Source organism: Pyxicephalus adspersus, chromosome 4 (assembly GCF_032062135.1).
Source record: "Pyxicephalus adspersus chromosome 4, UCB_Pads_2.0, whole genome shotgun sequence".
Taxonomy (NCBI): domain Eukaryota; kingdom Metazoa; phylum Chordata; class Amphibia; order Anura; family Pyxicephalidae; genus Pyxicephalus; species Pyxicephalus adspersus.
In genome coordinates this window covers 76,870,575-76,888,371 of record NC_092861.1, presented here as the reverse complement: position 1 = coordinate 76,888,371, position 17,797 = coordinate 76,870,575, and the positions used below count along the sequence as shown (strand labels likewise).

At 36.3% G+C, this 17,797-nt stretch overlaps 1 protein-coding gene across 1 annotated transcript in view; it reads left to right on the top strand.

The window, feature by feature from the left end:
* ASCC3 (activating signal cointegrator 1 complex subunit 3) overlaps positions 1-17,797 on the top strand; it is a 322,696-nt gene that overhangs the window by 92,099 nt on the left and 212,800 nt on the right. The window contains exon 11 of the mRNA XM_072410198.1: positions 11,959-12,123. Within this exon, the coding sequence (XP_072266299.1) occupies positions 11,959-12,123 (165 nt within the window). The remainder of the gene's footprint in view (positions 1-11,958; positions 12,124-17,797) is intronic.

Genomic DNA, 17,797 nt, shown 5'->3' with positions numbered 1-17,797 from the left:
CTTCAATTACCTGGTGTAGACAGGTCTTTGATCAGAACTGCTTATCTTCCTAAAAGAATAGGACCTGTAGGTAAAAGTGAGCTGTCAACTTTTGGCAGTGTTATCTGCAAGGGGAGGGTGATGGTGGGTGTTGGCCTCTTTAAGACACCCTTTTTCCCCCCAGGAACAGAAACACTAGTACTGCAGCAGAAAGTAGCAGACAGCTGGCTTGCAGGGACACATTCCTTGCTGTAAAGCTGTCTGGTTTATTTACATTAAACATTGCTCATAACTTGCTCAAAATGATTTGCTGTCACTGCATGTGAATAGAGGGCTGTGCACATTGAATTGGCCCCTCCTTAAGTGATTTTGAAGGCATGGGAGTAAGACAGTTTTCTTAAAAAATTTTTGTCAGCCAGTAGACCTCTGATCCTGGGTATACTGAGGAACTAAAAGGAAAATATCTTGTATATTAGGAAATCCATGGGAACAATAGTGGGAACGGGTTGTATGTATACTGATGTTACAGAATGTAGTCCTGTTAAACGGTTCAAATGTTTTTCTGTTTTTTTTAATGTTTAGAAAAGGAGTTCCTGAAAATATGATTATTTTTGTTCTAATGACCCATTCAATTAAGCAAATGCTGCATTTTTAGTTTTCTGAGCAAATTTCTTGCCTTTGGCAAAAGCAAAAAGATGCTTGGTGAAGAAAGATGCATCTCTAACATAACGGATCTCACCACAAAGTTAAAAAACCTAGCAGACATAAGGTAATTCAGCTGTAAAAGCATAGTGTACCATGTGTGCCTTACTTTAGCCCCAACCTTTATTTTATTCAATGGTGGTGGTGGGAATTGTAAATCTTTACATAACAGCCTGCAAAAAGCAGCATCAAATATGTTATTTAAGATAAAGTCCCAATTTCACACTGGTTTAATGATTTGTGAATATGTAGAATTTTTGTATTACAGTACTTGAAACAGTAAAGAGAAGCCGAGATTTGATTTTGAATGTAATGTTCCAGTAGCACAAAAGTGATTAACCACAATCTCTCTATTCTCCTGAATCGTTCATGAGTAGTCAGACAGAGATTTTTTTTAAAAATAACATTCACTGTCTTTGCAGGGAAATCATTGAAAGGTGTATTGTTGAAGTGTTACCGCGGACATTTACAAAACCATTTTTCTCAGTTTTGTTAGAATTTAATCAGCTTACTGTTTGAAAAGAACTGGCAGTACAGTGCATTTAGTTCCAAAAATAAATGTGAATGGCAGCCAATTAACCTCTCCAATTTTTCTATCAGCAACTGATAAATTGCAAGCAACTACAATTTGAATAATGTTGTGGTCCTTTTTTATTCCTAGAAAAATGGGAAAAGATACTTCCAGAACTAGGGGGAGAAAAGACTTAATGTCCATCAGGTTTAACAATATCTAAATTCTAAAGTGGTCAGTAGGGGTAACACCAAACCCTTGGGTCAGCCACTGCATATTTACCCTCTACACAATGATTAATAGCTTGCATTCTGTTAGTGAAATATTAAACAACAAGTCATTACCTTGCTATATGTTTTACAACTTCATTGTCAAAAATGTTTTTTGTATGTGTGGCAAACAAATGTTTTTTGTAAACCCTAATATCTCAGTATTCTTTGCTTCTATATGGCAGTGACATTTTAGATACCTCTTGCATTAGTGATAGTGTTAGACAAGACACTAAGGATAATTATATAATTGGGTCATCTTGTTTCTGGGCATGCCTAAATTTTTCTCATACCTATACAGCCCCAGACTCGGATGGTACTGTCAGCCTGTCCCACTTGTTAGTGGACTTCTGCTCTCCTTTAAAGTTCGAGTGAAATTTAGCAAAAGATAGGTGATATAAAACTGATTAGGTGCTGACTGCACTGCAAACCTTGTTCTCACCAGATGTATTTTTAACTTGATTTTGTAACTTTAAATTTTCATACAGCATATTGTGCATTTTTGATGGGCCCTATGTAGTTGTTTTAAATGGCAATATGCAGGACCAGCAAATGTTTAATGAAGGTAATGAATTCTACAGTGATCAATGAGGTTGATTTACTAAAAGATATATAATCGTCCACTTTGCAGAGGATCATTATTTTAGTAGCAAAAGTTTACTTTGCAAACAATACCCAATCACATGTCATGAAATGTGAATATCATGATTGTTGGGTTGCACATGATTGGAGGGCTGAAATCATTTGCGCTTCACCACATTTACTAAAATAATTATTCTGTGCAGAGTGATAGTTTACTTTACTAACTAAACAGTCTAAACCCTATTGTATTTAATACTGTAAATGTTCATTGCTTGCATTGAAAAACCAAACCTATGTACAACAGCACTGTTGATGAGTAGGGATGAGCGAGAATGCCTCTGACATTCTCGCAAAAATTTCCCCAAACTTCCGATGAATTCCATTGAAGTGTTTATAAGTACAGCCCGGGGAGCGTGGGAACCTGCGGTCACAGCTGATTGGAGTCACGCGAGTGCCTCAAATCACTTGTGACTGCTGGAAAACTCTTATTGGAGTTTCTCCATTGCTGGTCTAAAGAATACATAATTTTGTCTTTCATCTTCTGCCTAAAGTGTTCCATTTTACTATATTGTAGAAGGCCAAACTACTTAAAGACTATAGTTAAATAGCCAATCATAGAAATTAGAGTGTATTTATATTACAATAGTTAGACTAATGAAAAATACTTTTCATTAGTCAAAGTCTTCTTTTTTAATACCTGGATCATTATATATTTTCAATTGGATCAGCAGGTTAACCAAATACTTTTCAAATACTACATAGATCTTAATGTAGGAGTGCTGCTATAGAGTTTTCTAATGTTGGATTTTTCACGATGATTAGCAGTATAATTATCCATTTCATTTGGTGCCGCTTAAAGGTTGTGCATATTTCCCAGGTGTGCTGTGTATTTGCTGTTTCAATGGATAGCCATAAATTACAACTAAAGGCAGCATTAAAATTTAAAATGTTACATTAAACTGAAAAGGTTAACATTTGTCCTTGTGGTCATTTATTCTATGTTATAATCTAGCAGATTGTTATATTTTCTCTTTAAACTAAGCTATATTTGTTAATATTCACTTTGCAATATTGTACCTATCTTTTTTCAGATACCATTTGTAAACAACATTGTCCTATAGTGCAGTATAGCTTTTTTTCTAATTTTTTTTTCTATTATAATATATTATTTATTGGAGAAAAGATAAACTTCAGAGATCCTGCAGGCAATGCTGGTGGCTAGGTCTTTGCCCTCTGTTTGCCTTATAAGTTTTCAAATTACACCGAAAATACCTTTTTTATTTTATTTTTTTTGCTGTCAAACAAATAATAAAATATGAATTGCACATTTTGCCATTTGTCACTATCATTGACTTGCTGGTTTTGGGCATATATACACCTTTTACTTGTGGTCTAAAATTGCAGTTTTCCTCCCAAAGCAATAATCATTAGAAGGTATAGTTTATCTTCTGTATGGTTTTGTTTTGGGTCTAGAAAAGGCACCCATTGTGTGATGTTTTGTATTATTATTATTAAACAGGATTTATATAGCGCCAACATATTACACAGCGCTGTACAATAAATAGGGATTGCAAATGACACACTAATACAGACAGTGATACAGGAGGAGAGGACCCTGCCCCGAAGAGCTTACAATCTAGTAGGTGAGGGAATTTCACACACAATAGGATGGGAAATATGTAGTGGTGGTGTGTAGTGGTAGTTTCAATTGACAGAAGAAGACGGGTAGGCAAGTTTGAAAAAATGGGTTTTGAGCGCTCTTTTAAATGAGCAGAAAGTAGGAGCAAGCTGAATAGGACGAGGAAGACCATTCCAGAGAGTTGGAGCAGCTCTAGAGAAGTCTTGTAACCGTGCGTGTGATGAGGTTATGAGTGAGGAAGTCAGTAGTAGGTCATTGGAGGAGTGGAGAGAGCTGCAGGGGGAGTATTTTTTAACCATGTCAGAAATGTAAGTGGGACAATACCTGTGTAGGGATTTGAAGGCAAAGCACAGGAGCTTAAATTTGATTCTAAGGTGAAATGGAAGCCAATGGAGAGAACTACAAAGATATACAGTGGAAGAGGAGCGGAGGGAAGGATGGATGAGTCTGGCTGCAGCATTCATGATAGATTGTAGAGGAGAGAGTCGGGTTAGTGGAATACCAGCGAGAATGTTACAGTAGTCCAGACGGGAGATGATGAGAGCATGTACAAGGAGTTTGGTGGTCTCAGGGGACAGGTAGGGGCGGATTTTGGCGATGTTGCGTAGGTGAAAGTGACAGGACCTGGAAATGTTCTGAATATGGGGGGTAAATGAGAGGGCCGAGTCAAGGGTGACACCAAGACAACGTGCCTGAGGCGAGGGCCGAATAACAGTGTTGTTAACAGATATATGTCAGGGGGGGATTTGGAATTTGAGGGGGGGATGATGATGAGTTCTGTTTTATCCAGGTTGTGTTTCAGGAATCGGTCAGACATCCATGTGGAGATGGCTGACAGGCAGCATGAGACCTTATCCAGGACTGAGGGAGACAGGTCAGGGGTGGACAGATAAATTTGAGTGTCATCAGCATACAGATGGTACTGCAAGCCAAAGGAGGATATGAGACTACCCAGAGAGGAGGTGTACAGAGAAAAGAGAACCGGTCCAAGGACTGACCCTTGGGGTACACCAACAGGGAGGAGAGTGGGTGAGGAGGAGTTACCATTGAAAGAAACTTGAAAGGAGCGGTCAGACAGATAGGAAGCAAACCAAGAGAGAGCAGTGTCACAGATACCAATGGAGTGCATGATTTGTATTAAAAGGGGGTGATCAACAGTGTCAAAAGCAGAGGAAAGATCAAGGAGAAGGAGCAGGGAAAAGTTGCCTTGAGACTTAGCTCTGATGAGGTCATTGGCCACTTTAGTAAGGGCTATTTCAGTGGAGTGGGCAGCTCTAAAACCAGACTGGAGGGGGTCAAGGAGAGAGTTGGTGCTCAGGTAATGGGTGAGTCTTTTGTAGACAAGGCGTTCAAGAAGTTTGGAGACATATGGGAGAAGGGAGATAGGACGGTAGTTGGAGGGTAGGGAGGGGTCCAGTGAGGGTTTCTTTAGGATAGGGAGAATTATGGCATGTTTAAAAGCTGAGGGGTATTTACCAGTAGAAAGGGAGAGGTTGAATAGTTCGGTTAGGGCAGGGGCCAGGGTGGAGGAATGGGCACGGAGTAGATCAGAGGGGATTGGGTCAAGTGGACATGTAGTAGACGGAGATGATGAGAGAAGAGTTAAGACTTCGTCCACAGTAACAGGGCTGAGGGAGGCCAGTGATGATTTACACGTGGGAGGGGTGGGTATGGTTGGAGTGGCTCGGTGGGCAGAGACATCGTGTCTGATTTTGTCTATTTTATCTCTAAAGTAGGTGGCAATGTCTTGGGCAGAGAAGGATGTTGTGATGTTTTGTATTCATTAACAACAGAAAGTAAATTTTGTTTAATTGCAATAGCAGCTCAAATATACATACATAGCCATGTCAACAGATTTCACAGTGTCAATAATGTTTAAAATAAAATGAAGAAGCCATGTGTGAAAATAAGTACATCATGATTCCGTAGCAGTAGAACCACTTTAGCAGGAAAAAGTAACTGCTTTCTGTATGACTTTATAAGTCCCTCTCATCATTGATTTATATACAAGTCCCATTGCAGCACTTTGCTTGGATTGAGGTCTAGACTTTGACTAGGCCATTGCATCTTGATTCTTATCCTTTTCAGCTATTCTGTTGTAGACATACTGGTATTCTTGGATCATTGTCCTGTTGCATGACCCAATTTCAACTCAACTTTGGCTTTTGCATGGGAGGCCTCACATTTGACTCTAGAATTACCTTGGTATACAGAGGAGTTAATTAATGACTTCAAAGTGCCCAGATCCTGTTGCTGTAAAACAAGCTCATCATTATCCTTCCACCACCTTTCTTGACAGTTGGTATGAGGTGTTTGTGCTAGTATGCTGTGTTTGGTTTTCACCAAACATTCTGCTGTGCGTTATGGCCAAACATCTTCAGTTTGTTCTTGTCTATCTAAAAGACAATGTTCCAGATGTCTTGTGGTTTGCTCAGATGCAACTTTATAAACATAAGCCATAATGCTATTTTGTTTTTAGAGAAGAAAGACCTTTATTATTATTTTACAGTATTTATTTATATAGTGCCGACATGTTACATATGTTCATAGTCATGTCACTAGCTGTCCCTTAACGGGGCTCACAATGTAATGCCTCTACCATGGTCATAATTACAGTCTAAGGTAAATTTTGGGGCAAAGACAATTCACCTAACTGCATGTTAGTAGAATGTGGGAGGAAACCGGAGTACCTGTAGGAAACCCACGCAAACACGGGGAGAACCTGCAAACTTCTTTCAGATGGTGTCCTGAGATTTGAATCTGGGACATAGTGCTGACAAGGCCACAGTGCTAACCTCTGATCCACAGGCTTTCTCCTGGAGACCTGTCCAAACCCGCCATACATACCACTCTTTTTTCTAATTGCACAGCCAGGAACTTTACAACTATCACTCTAATTGGGGCTTCCATTCCAGGGACTACCTTTTGGTGGTCAACTTGCTGATAGTTACCTTTACAGGCTAAAAGCCCTCGATCCCACGCAAACTGAGCCTAGGGAGTCCCATCCCATGTTCTATCTTCTTTCTGGAATGGACAACAGCACTTGTGGCCATCTTCTTTCTTCTCTCTTTCAGGTTCTTTTCACATCACCAGATCTTGTACCATGCAGGTTGAGTGACATGTCTTCCTGAAAAGACAAAAGTTCCAATGTCACTGTGCATGCATGCACTTATTTTCTTACATTCTACGAACGCATGTTATGAAGCAATCTGGATTTCAGCCATGTGCAGAAGTAGCACCCCACAGCCTACTGGGATATGTGACTTATGTAAGCCAGAAGGCAGCGGGTTTTCTACTTCACACTTTACCACTGCAGCAGTTAAAAATAAGTGGGAGGGATCCTCCCAAAAAACTGTGAAATAAAAGAACATATAAAAAAAATCACATTTTTACATTAATAAAAAGAAATAGCCACCCTTTTATATAATGTTAATTGTTTTGTGGTGATGGTTGCGCTTTAAGCAGGTGCATTTGGTTTGCAGCTCCCAACTGTTACTTACCTTCTTGCCTTTGGAAGTGGTTTGGGTGTACTTAACTTTTCACACACAGCTTCTGTGTTTGATTGAATCTTTGTTTAATAAATATTGACAGTATAATTTGTTGTTTGTTGTTGTTCATCTTTGGATGCATTTACCTAATTTTAAGTAGGTACCAATATGTAAAACCTTAGAATTGAAAAATGGATGTACTTTTTTTTTCTCGTGCCTATGCTTGATGGAATTTTTATATGAAATAATTAGATGTTTTCTCTGGGTGGAAAATATGAGAATGTGTTTGTTTAAATATCTGTTAAATAAATGTATAAAATCTGAAAATAAATGTATAACTTAATCTTTAAAATGATTGTGACCCATTCGGTTTTTATTCAAATATGCACATTTTAGATGCTAATGTTTGTAATTCTAAGAAGTAAAATACATATTTATTTGTTTTGTGGTAAGCAGCGTAATGCTTCTAAATGTAACCTTCGGCAAGATTTAAAATGTTAATGTTTCTCGTCTACGCCACTCCCTATGGGAAAGATAAACCTGTAGCAAAAGCTAATAATAATTCTAACTGAGTTTAGATGTGGAAAAAAAAGGTTAGACGAGCTCAGAGAAATTTAATCTGACAGCAAAAATATGTACTGTTAACCCATTTTTATGTAGTCATACATATACATTTTTAATTGAAATGTCTACCTTAAAGTAGACCTAGTGTCCAATATATATTTTTCAGGTTATGAGTTTGCATATGAAGTAACATTAGATAGGGTGTGTTGCCTTAGAGATTGCGGTACATCCCAAGCTTCATTTGTTTTAGTAGGATAGCACCATTTTGTGCTAGTGTTAAAATAACCATGCATGGTCAGTGTTCTCCCCAGCAGCTTTTAGCTTGGCAGACCACCCGACACTTTTCAGAAACCATCCGGTTTTTGGGCAGTTCCTGAAGAGTTGGGTCACAAAAGAAGGGCTGCCTGCATGTGCAGTTCTGGCTTGGGTTTTCAAATATTTAAAACATATTACCCCATATTATGACACCCTATTATCACCATATTATCCAAGGCATTGCTTTTTTTAACTGTATTAAAAGAACTAAAGCACTACTTTTTCACTACTGGTATATATAAAGTGTTCTTTAAGGCTTTTTCTATTTTTGACCTAGACCTCGAGATTCTGATTGTTTATCCTCTAAGGAAATTGAACCACTTTTTTGGAAACAAAAATAAACTTTTCATTCTCGAATTTGAAGTCCTACAGCCCATACACATATAACAGATATACATGAGAGCCATATTAGTATGTGCGTATTCCACCTCACTGTTCTACATCTGTTACCTGTATCATATTCATGAATCCACTGCATCTGTCATGTTCTTTGTGCATATATGCTGCATTTTCAACTATCGGCATCTAAGAGCAGTTTTATACTGACTTTTCTGTCAAAGTTTTTGATATTCTGAAGCCAGAATGGCAATGCCAGAGTATACCTAACAGTCTCATAATGGAGCCCTGTATATAATAAAAGTTTAAGTTCCATGTGTTTGATACTACTTTAATTTCTGTAGGGCTGAAAGAATGATCCTCAGACAAACAGGCAACAAACAAAGTAGGGGGATATGCATGAATGCATATGCATGCAGTTTATAGAATTACAAAAGATGTGGAATAAATGTTCAGAATTGCAAACACTTAGTCATAACTGGCTAATTGTTAACTAATTATTGTTATGTGTATTAAAATATATATATATATATATATACATTTAAACAAGATATTGTTTACTATAATGCCCACTGGATCTCTTATTTCTCTCACTGGCATAAAATATGTTGAGTTAAAAAAGTAAAAACAGAAAAATTGTAAAACACAAAGTCTATAGATAACTAAAAGTTTTAGTATTTTATTTAACCATGTTAACGGGTAATTGTGAGTGCACATTTTAGGTTGCAGGTACAATCTAATTGAAGAGCACCTTTTGACCTATCTTTTATTTACATGCATACCTATATTTCTTAGGACCTTTACCAGTGTTGGCTAATTTAGGTGGAAAGAAAAGTGATGAGACCTTTTTTGTTGGTCCATTATTAGTATGTCTTGTTAGTTTTCACCAGAACTAATGCCTGCTCATGCTTCATCTGATCATTAGATGTGATTAGGCTATCAGCTCATATATATATTGCTAGTTTTTGAGTTTGTTAGATTACAAGATTTTTAGCAGAAATGTGGGAAATCCCCTCCCTGTTATCATACTGACTGTTCCTAGCTATGTAGGGATTTACTATTTTTCCTAGCTATCCCCTTAAAGATGTCTTTTATTTCAAATTCTTGGAACACTGTTGTTTAGCATATTTCTGGTAGATTATTCAGTAATACAGCATAGCTTCAACAAATTGCTTAAATAGCTTGGATTAGTTGTCTTCACACCTTGAAAATTGTAATATGCATCGCTAAATATATTCCATTACAGTTTGTTAATTAGTGTTGTGTCGAAGTACAGCTGCTAATCTAAGTAGCTGACATGGTTAATTTCTAAATTATAACAGTTTCATCTGTAGCATATAGACAAGGTTTGGTTAATAAATTACCTTGCTAAAGTATTCACATTTTTGATGTAGGTCATTAGCATACAAAATACATTAAAAGACCACCACACTTTTGTATGCCTTGCAAAATTAAAACTTTGTCTACTATTAATAAGGTGATGTCGTCTAGTAATTCTGATAGAGGTTCACTTTAGAATACATATTTTGCCCAAATTGCCCATACTCTTACAAAGGAGTATTTCTGATCAATCTACCAGGAATATGCTAAACAACAGTGTTTCAGGAATTTGAAATTAAGAGAATCTTTTAAGGGGATAGCTTGGAAAAATGGTAATTCCTTACTTAGCTAGGAACAGTCGCTATGAGTAAGGCTACGTACACAGGTCAGATAATCGCCTCAGGGCTGATATTAGACGATAATCTGGCTTGTATACAGTGCTCATGGTTTATGGATCCATCCTGGCGGATCAACGAACAATGAACGGTCATAACGGAAGTGAAGGGGAGAGAGGGCAGCTTGGAGTCAATTCATCTTTCTCCCTCCTCCCCTCTCCGTAGAGCAGAACAGTGCTGTATGTACAGCGCTCGTTCATGCATAGTTCAGTCTTTTGTCGTTGGAAAGGATTGTGAAAAGATCCTTTCCAACTACAAATATTATGCAGCCTTACTCTCATTTGCTGACCAACAAAATTATTTTGAGCTTCCCTTTTCCTCCACTATCCACTGCAGGCATCTGCGCAGTGAGAGATTGGGTGATGTAGGCAAAAGGCAGAAGAAGGGGAAAGGAGATGGCGGCGCCAAAATTCCAGGATGACATGGGACTTGATCCAGGGAATCTCTGGATGGATCGACAGATCTGCAAACTAAGATGTTTTTTTTTTTTTTTTTTTTTTTTAGTTTACTCAAAAGTAAAGCTCCTTTTTCTTTAATGGAGCAGGGAATTATCTCAAGCACAAACACCACTAAATATAATCTAATGATTTTATTTTTCTCTACTCTAAAACTAAAAATAAATAAATAAATAAATACATTTGCACACAATTTAACTAGCCATATAGGTAATTTTATACCTGATCTGCCGTTCTGTGTGAAACACATGATTTTCCAACTGGAAATTAACTTTGATATCCTTGCAGACAGTATGTAAACCAAAATGCCCATTAACTGCATTTAGGTGTGTGCAGTATTTAAAACCTAGGTAACAATTTCTTTCTCTCCAGTGTTTTCCAAAACTAACATTTGGATGCTAAGTTTTCATGTTTTCCAGATTGTGTGGTTTTAAAATATGAATATCTTTGATAAAATTAGCTGAAAAACTGTCTTGTTCATGCTTGTTCATGGAGAGAGTTAATACTTTCTTATTCTTTATAAGCTTACTTATGTAACCATCTGGGCCTTGAATAAGGTGACCGTATTTTTACATGTATAAACTTACTATGTGATCCATGTGATCAGTTTCACTTCGGAAAGTGTTGGTTTGTTCTTGTACTTTAGCAACCTACTGTAGAATAGATCATGTTTTTCATGTAAAAGGTTGCTCTTACACTTTTCAAACTTACTATGTTATCTATTCCTGATCCTAGATGTGATTGTGCATTACCAGCATGTTTTTTTAATTGATTCATTAGCTAGCATTATTCAGTTATCAATCAACCTTTTAATGGGTAATATTTAAAATATTTTTATTTGTCTTATGTTGCCTGGTGTTTCATTACTGCATAATGTTCTTTGTGTGAAATTAAACATGGTGATCAGTGATCTTTGGTATATTATTTTAGCAACACATGTTGACATTTCCTTTGTAATTATTTCAGTATTAGTGGCTCTATGTTTTTTGTTAAACATTGCCAGGACTCCTTTGTGGCCTTTTCATAATTACTTGTACGATTCCAAAAATATAAGCAATCAAAGTAAATTTCCCATCTTGTTTAGTAGTGTGTGTTAACTGCCTCATGGGTCTGGTCATTTTTTCTACTAAATAAATAATTAGAAAAAAAAAGAACCAGGTTTGATATAGATCCACACAAAAAGTATCTAAAGCATAATTTGCCTGTACACATTACATCCATTTTTTTTCATTGGTGCTTCATTCTCTCCTGTTCTATGTATGTATTGTGACCTCCAGTACTACACTTAACTCTTCACTAACACTATAGGACAACTTTTTTTGTTGAAAGTAAGCAAAAACCTAAAATGTTAGTAAATGGCAATATTTTTCATCACCAGTAATGCATTTTCTTTCTCCACACAGATGCTTGTCACTACACCAGAGAAGTGGGATGTTGTTACTAGGAAAAGTGTTGGCGATGTGGCCCTCTCTCAGCTTGTGCGTCTTTTGATACTGGATGAGGTGCATTTGCTCCATGAAGATAGAGGTCCTGTTTTAGAAAGTTTAGTTGCACGTACACTGCGACAGGTATGTTTTCAGTGATCTTGATTCAATATTTCTTCTTTGTGCTTGGTCAGCATCCCCATGCCTTTATTTTATTTTAGGCACACTGAATGGGCTATTACTACTCCAACAACCCCCCCCCCCTTCTCCTGTGGAGGTGTCATTAATAAAACAACATCATTTTTTCTATTCAGGGTGAATATTTCAGGTCCGCTAACCGATTGCTAAGCACTAAGAATATTTCAGAAATTTTTAACTTGGTATGCTTGAATGTTTGCTGCAACAAGAGCTTGCAAAGTGTGAAAGGTCTTGTACAAATCATGAATCAAGAAGTATTTTCTTTCATCAATATACAATAAAAGGGCTTTAGAGAAGGCATAGCTATTTACTTGTGTTCTGCCTTGCTAATGTGTCATTCGATACTGTTAGACATTATTTTTGACACATTGTGGAAAAATAGAAGGACCTGATTGAGTTGCTGTAATGACTACAGTTGTTCTGCAGACTTAGTTTTACATTTTAGCCATATAAGTTAGAATACTATTTTTTTTAAAAGTCTTTGACTGGAAAATTGTTTAAACTTGAGCATTTTAAGATGCTTTTTTTAACCTTAAACACTAGGATTTTTTTTATCTCTAATATGCATTAGCACTATAGCTACTTTTCAATAGCAATAATAGTGTCTTGGCGGTCTAATGTTTTAGATATCCTTCAATTTCTCCCTTTTGAAATTTCAAGAGCACATCTTGAAATGTTCTAATACATTGTGCATATGAAACATTTAAGTCTCCAGCATATTCTGAATGTGATAATCCTTTTTTATCATTGTTCATTTTCTAGATAATATTTTAAACTTTTCCTTAGGGGCACAGGGCTGGCTTACACTGGCAATATTTGGTATTTAAAGACCTCACAGGAATAAAAGTGCTTTCTTTTCTTTAGTTTAAAATACATATCGTCAGCTAACAGAATAAAATGGAGCAAAAAAAAAAAAATTTGAAAAAATGAGGGTGTTAAACTATAGGAACAAATAAATAACTAAAACCGTATGTGGGATGTGAGGCTACCTTACATAATTAGTGGTTGTAGATAAGTAACACTAATTGTGGTTGGAGCTGGATTTTTTTTTTCTCCACTAGACTAGCTACCTTTCCTTACAAAGCAAAAGTGAACACATAAGAAATAACTTCAACATCATATTGATACATTAAAAGCCCTTGTTTTCACAGTAGTAATTAGTAACAAACTGACCCAACTAAAAACATGTTAAAAGATATAATCAGTTCAGCATGATCCAATTAGAGAAACATTCCTAGATTGATACAATCATTACTATACTGACACATGCAGAAATGTATTGACAAAGGGATGCAATTGGAAACAAGTCCACAGAGAAACAGTACTAAAGTAATGCAAGCAGAAATATGCCCACAAAAGAAAATTGTCACTGTATTGTCACAAATACAGTGTCAATATAGTCTGTTCTGCTGTGACATTACCAGTTTAATGTCTAGAGAGACACAATATTTGCAAAATGAGACAGTTTTCACAATGTGTTGATGTAGCCCCTTTTGTTTAGTTGTTTTCAATTATTATAGTTTTGGGACAAAGAGGTTCAGATTTGTTGAAATACACTCCCAACATTTTTTCTACTACTCCCTGGTATCAGGGATTGGTCTAGAAAAACTATCTGAGCATCTTTTGTATGCTTATTATCATTCATGCTAAATATACTTTGCAACAGGACTCTCAAGCATTGAGAAGTGAGCATTTGAATAGTTTACTACATGTAAATAATGAGAACGTTTGTTAGCTTAGGACAGCCCTAGGATGCTTGAACTATTTTTTCAGATGCTTTGCTTTGGGCTATTCAGTCTGATATGACACGACAGATAAAAAATGCATCATGTCTAAAAATGGGGTTATCTTGGGGTTATCTGCAACTTTTCTTTTCTTTTTGCTTGCTGGTGTAGGTGGCAGAGGTCAGGATTCTAATTGGAAATGGACAAGGCAATCATTTTTAGGAGTCAAAAACATTTTGTTGAAGAAATGATACTTATCTCCTTATTTCAAATTCCCTTTCAGATACTTCAGATAATCAGCAATCTCTCTTGTTCTTAGAGCCACAGTTGTATCTGTTCCTAATTTGAATCTATCATTTTTGTGCGCTAGATATTGAGTCAGACATTCCAATATGCAGCATATGCAATACTGCCACCTCCTCCAAGAAAGGAAAAAAAACATAAAATGTGATTACTATTTTCCTTTACTATATTACTCCCTGATAAACACTCAGCAGAAGCAAATTTCTCTCTTGCTTTTCTGCTTTGGTTTTCAGCATGCCCTTTTAATAAAAAAGTAACGTCCCTTACAATACAATTTTTACTTTAAAGAAATCTGCCTTCTTCTTTGGTCTCTGCTTTAAAACTAGGGTTCCTAATGTAGCAGTTTTTTTTTTTTTTTATTGCTGACAGAGGTCATGCATATTCACAGTGAATGTCTCTGCTGAAGAGTCATCATAGATTGGTTTGGGTTTTACATGCCATGACAGCATTTTTAGTAGCCCAACATCTTCCAAATTGAGTATGCTTTTACATGACACATCTAAAAACAAAGGATTATTTTTTAGGGTGTCAGTACCAATAAATTAAAGATGGAAGCCAGACAGGCACGGTCTGCCAGTGTCCCCCAAGACACTGTGGTGATAGTGTTGTTGCAATTTATGCTTTTCACAATACACACTAGAAAAATGCAGGGAAGGACCATAGAGTATTATTTCCTATGGCAGAGCACTCGATAGAGATATATAGTGGTACAGAACAGAGTTGCTTACTGCACAAAAGTAAAATCAAGAAAATGTTTTTTTTTCTTTTGGGTATTTCCAATTTTATATATATATATACATTTTTTTTTATTGATTTGGCATTGTGGAATACTGTTTGCACTTCTACTATATGCCCTCCCTGCTATATTCAAACCTGCAAACACTTATAATTTTGTACACACTTGGAAATGTGCCCCTTGCATTTACAGTTTACCTAACTAAATATTAAAAACAGTGAAGGCTGTAGAAATAGCAAATAATTCCGACCCCTGTTGCTTTTCAAGGCTGCCATGACTTTGTTATGTCCGTTGTCAAAATGACGACTTTTAGGAATGTTAAATTGTCATGTTCTTCAACAACCCTTGGTCAAGGCTTTCTTAAGTGCAAAAAAAAAAGAAGGTACTCATTTAAAACTTAGGCCACTCAACATATCTGGCTTAGACAAACATACGTATTCCAAACCTGACACAAAAACAGAAACAGTACAATGGAAGTGTTTTCACAATAGCCATATACATTAAACACTATGGGCTCTATTTATAAAACAGGGAATCTGACATTCCCTCATACATTTCCAGGTAAGAATCAATTACTGCCATTAAAACACATGGACCTGGAAGATTCCCACAAGGGAATGTTTGAGGAAATGTCAGATTCCCTGTTTTTAAAAATAGAGCCCTTTGTGACTGAATCTGATAATATACCCACTCAGTAGCTAAGCAGATATGTATCCCTACCCATTTAGACCATATTCCAGATTTAGGCATCACTTGCAATGTTTTCTGATTTCTTTGGTTGCCTTGTGTTATGAAGAACACCACTGGTTGTTGGTGACTTTGTTAGTTATGAAGGTTTTTTTGACTTGTAAAATCTCTATATGTTCATGTGCTGCTCTCCCTATATGTTAAGGCATTATATAATAAATTACCAACAGACCTTCATATCCCTGAAACTACTGATTTGCATATGTCACCAAAAGCAAGCACTTAATCAATAAAGATTCTTTAAATAGAGTGCTTGTTACAGTAATGTGTTGATCTATGAATCCATCCATTTGTCTTCATGAGAGAACCTGGGTGATCAAGCATACCTGGAATGGATCTGGTTCTGGATTGAAACATTTGCAATTGTAATAGCAAATGATTTTTAAGAAATCCATTCAAGATTTGCTAGATCACCCAGGTTATCCCATGAAAGCATATCTTCTGCAGTGTTAGAGAGCTTTAATAAATCTTTCCCAATGTGTGAAAATCTAAGTCCACTTACATGAAGGTTCTGATCATCAGCAAGTGTGACCACTTATATCAAAGTTTTGGCAGTTTGCTGGTCTGGAGCATTCAGGTGTAGCAACACAATGCCAAGAGGAAAGACTTCATCAATCATTTTACAGAAGCAATTATTGCTGAGCATCAAGAAAGAATATGAGAAAGAATTTTCACACGTTGAAAACATTAAAGATAGTTGCCTAGTGAAGTGGTGGTCCCAGCAATCTCACCCCAAGGTCAGACCGAAAGAATTTAAAAAAAAAAAAATAATTATATCTCAGACACTAAATAGAGTAAGCAGCAAGTGAAATTAAGATGTAGGCCCTGTGAATCTCAAGTCCCCAATAGATAAACCAGTACTATGGAGTATTTTTACATTCATTGACATCCTTGGCCCACAATCCTCACTTAAATATGTGTGATCTAGTTTGCATTAAATATCTCCATATTGTTTACTAGTTTTATAATAAACTTCCAGAACCCATTCAGACTTATCCAGCCCCTTTCGATATGTACATGCAGGCATACATTACGTTCCGAATAAGCTTCACATGGACTGCAGCAGACCAAAAAATGCACATGAATTTATTTTTTTCCGTGAAAGCTAGCTGCATTTACCAATTGGCAATAAACTCAAAAACCATTGAAAGATGCATATACTCCATATGTAAGACATATACTGCAGTTAGTAAAATGTTAGTCTGCTTAAAAAAAGTCCAAAAAAACCAAAAAAAAAAACCCTAAAGCGTCAAATTGGCTCAGACGGCATAATTTTGCATATTAACAAGAGGAACCTTGAATTATTTTTCTTTCATGTATACATTCAAGCTGCTAGTGTTACAAAATCACTTTACACATTTTAAAACATCTTTGTTTTTGACAAGGTAATATAGTTTTAAAACCCTATGCTGTGTGTTCCTTTGTAATATGCAAGTTTACTTTTCTTGTGTATTTCCAATTTTGTGGTAGTACTGTATCATTGGTACCTGTTATGGTTGTAAAGTGGAATTCCCTGCTCCTGTTTCAAAACCTAATCCCATATGATGGAATTAATAACTAGTTTCACTTACCACAAGAAAATAAAAAGTCCATTTCCTGTCAGACCCCTGCTGCTCAAATAAAGTTAGCTGTAAAAAAACTTTAGAAATAAGAAATTCACAAAATAATAAGGAAAAAAAATTCACACCAGGCTTTCAGCATGTCTTTGAGGCATAGATCATGTTACTGTGCTTAACTGCTGCATTCCGGGAGAGCTGGAAATCCTGCAAGAATGCATCAGTCTTTGGTCTTCTGTACCACCCTGAAGCATTGTAACCAATGACCAAGATATATATTTTTTTTACAACTAACATATATAATCAAGTGTAAGCCAATGTTTTTTGTCCCTCATATTGTCATTTGAAAAAAAGAATTCTGGTTTATGTTTGTAATACATCAGTAGGTGGCTCTGTGTCCCCAAGTGAAGTGAATATTGAAAGCCTGATATCACAGGTGTAAGTTTTCTACACACTTTACTTGAGGACACAGCGACCTATCTACTGGTGCCCAACAACAATGCATAAAAAAAAGAAAACATTTAAGAGCAAGTGACCCACCATAACAACTGAAA